General features: G+C 57.2%; 1 protein-coding gene across 1 annotated transcript; it reads left to right on the top strand.

Annotated features, from left to right (window-relative positions):
• The first annotated feature begins 463 nt into the window (after positions 1 to 463).
• LOC127334627 (probable glycosyltransferase 2) lies at positions 464 to 2363 on the top strand. The gene has a single exon (XM_051361128.2). The coding sequence runs from the start codon at positions 697 to 699 to the stop codon at positions 2128 to 2130; it is 1434 nt and encodes a 477-aa protein (XP_051217088.1). The 5' UTR covers positions 464 to 696; the 3' UTR covers positions 2131 to 2363.
• Positions 2364 to 2589: the final 226 nt, after the last annotated feature.

The raw sequence follows: 2589 nt of genomic DNA, 5'->3' as shown, positions 1-2589 counted from the left end.
TTAAAGATATATTTAGAGTTATAAATACTTTTAAGATTTGTTGTGTGTTATGTTGAGGATTACGAGTACATAGTGTAACTGTTGGGAAGAAAAAAAGTTACTCACTCCGTCCTAGTACAAATTGGATCCACCGACGGGGCGACGTGGAGCTGGAGAGGCGCGCCGTTCCGCAATGAATTCCATGTCGTATCCCAAGACTCTCCTGCAATCACACCGGTGCCTCGGCATCACTCAATCGAGATTAGAAAAACCCAATACTACAAAGGAGGTTATTATAGTAATGGCGGCATGTGCGTACGAGAGTGGCGCCGGCCGAAAATGGCTCGCCGTGTGCCGGAGTGTGCAGGACAAAACGCGGCCCAGAGAGTATCAAACGTCAGGCACCGCCAGCTGAAGCAGAGTCAACGGCCGACAGCCCACTGCCCCAGAAGAGAAGCCGAGAGAAAAAAGAAAGAAGGAAGCACAGTCCGGATCTCTTGCAATTCCAAATCGCCGCCCCACACACACAGGCACAGGCACAGCCTCGCCCACCCTACCTAGCCCGACCTCCGATTCCGACTCCGATCCCATCTCACGCCGCCGCGCTCATGTGACACTCCCTCACGCAGTCACGCTCACTCTCCCCGCCCGCCGTCCCAATTTCAACCCTCCGAGATTGGGCGCACCTAATAAATCCCCCGCCTTGGAATCGGGGGCATGGGGCAGGAGGGGATGGGGTACACCAGCGGCAAGCCCGGCGGCGGCGGCGGCGGCGGCGGAGGGGCGCTCCCCATGTCAGCGGCTCGGGCGCGGGGGGCGTCGCCGCTCAACGCCCACCACCGCTCGCGCAAGATCACCCGCACCTTCAACAACATCAAGATCACCGTGCTCTGCGGCCTCGTCACCATCCTCGTCCTCCGCGGCACCATCGGCCTCAACCTCTCCCTCCCCTCCCACCCCTCCGACGCCGACGCCCTCGCCGGCGCCAAGGCCGTCGAGGACATCGACCGCATCCTCCGCGAGATCCGCACCGACTCCGACCCAGCCGACACCGACCTCGACGCCGCCGCCACCACCCCCATCAACGCCACCGCCCTCACCGCCACGGAGGCGGCCGCGGCCTACGCCGCCGCCGTATCCAACTACGCGCTCGGCCCCAAGATCCACGACTGGGACGACCAGCGCCGGCGCTGGCTCGACCAAAACAAAGGCTTCCCATCCACCGCCCCCGACGGCAAGCCCAAGATCCTCCTCGTGACCGGCTCGCAGCCCGGGCCCTGCGACAACGCGCTCGGCGACCACTACCTGCTCAAGACCACCAAGAACAAGATCGACTACTGCCGCCTGCACGGCATCGAGATCGTGCACAACCTCGCGCACCTCGACACGCAGCTCGCCGGCTACTGGGCCAAGCTACCTCTACTCCGTCGCCTCATGCTCTCCCACCCGGAGGTCGAGTGGATCTGGTGGATGGACAGCGACGCGCTCTTCACCGACATGGCATTCGACCTGCCCCTCCACCGCTACGACCACCATAACCTCATCATCCACGGCTACCAGGACCTGCTCTTCGACAAGCGCTCCTGGATCGCGCTCAACACCGGCAGCTTCCTCCTCCGGAACACCCAGTGGTCGCTCGACCTGCTCGACGCCTGGGCGCCCATGGGGCCCAAGGGCTTCATCCGCGAGGAGGCCGGCAAGATACTCACCGCCTACCTCAAGGGCCGCCCCGCGTTCGAGGCCGACGACCAGTCCGCGCTCATATACCTCCTGCTCTCCCAAAAGGACAAGTGGATGGACAAGGTCTTCATAGAGAATTCATACTACCTGCACGGCTTCTGGGCGGGGCTGGTCGACAAGTACGAGGAGATGATGGAGAACCACCACCCGGGCCTTGGGGACGAGCGCTGGCCGTTCGTCACGCACTTTGTCGGCTGCAAGCCGTGCGGGAGCTACGGCGATTATCCCGTAGAGCGCTGTCTCAAGAGCATGGAGCGAGCGTTCAACTTTGCCGATAACCAGGTGCTGCAGCTCTACGGGTTCGGACATAAGGGGCTGGAGAGCCCCAAGATCAAGAGGATCAGAAGCCAGACCACCAGGCCGATTAACGACAAGGAGAACCTTGATGTCAAGGCCAAGATGATGTCTTGAACCTCGGCCATAAGGCAATAGCATAGGCTCTCCTTCAAGGTCAGAGCATTTTGTTACTTGGGATGTTGTTTAGTTCCTGCTTTTTTTCTTCTTTCCTTTTTGGTTTCACGGGTTTTTCATGTTATGTGTAATAGTTAGAGATTGCACAAGCTATGTTTCTCATCAACTTATTAAACACGATTGTATTCTAGCTCAAATCAGATGAAAAATAGCATCACTTTTCTACCCTACTATTTCGTTTGGAGTGCTAGCTTCTAGCAGCAAGACAGAATCCCTAATGTGTGGAGTTGGTATCTCGTACGTAATGATTTGACTATTATCTTGTCTTCCATGATACATTCAAGTGCAGTTAATGAAGGAAAGCTGATTGCTTAGCTAACTCAAATCATTCAGCCTCTTGGTATATCTGTGAATGGAGTCCCTAATGTTTCAACTTTTATTAGTTTAATGTACTCCAAT

Source organism: Lolium perenne, chromosome 6 (assembly GCF_019359855.2).
Source record: "Lolium perenne isolate Kyuss_39 chromosome 6, Kyuss_2.0, whole genome shotgun sequence".
Lineage (NCBI taxonomy): Eukaryota > Viridiplantae > Streptophyta > Magnoliopsida > Poales > Poaceae > Lolium > Lolium perenne.
This window is presented reverse-complemented; position numbering and strand designations above follow the sequence as displayed.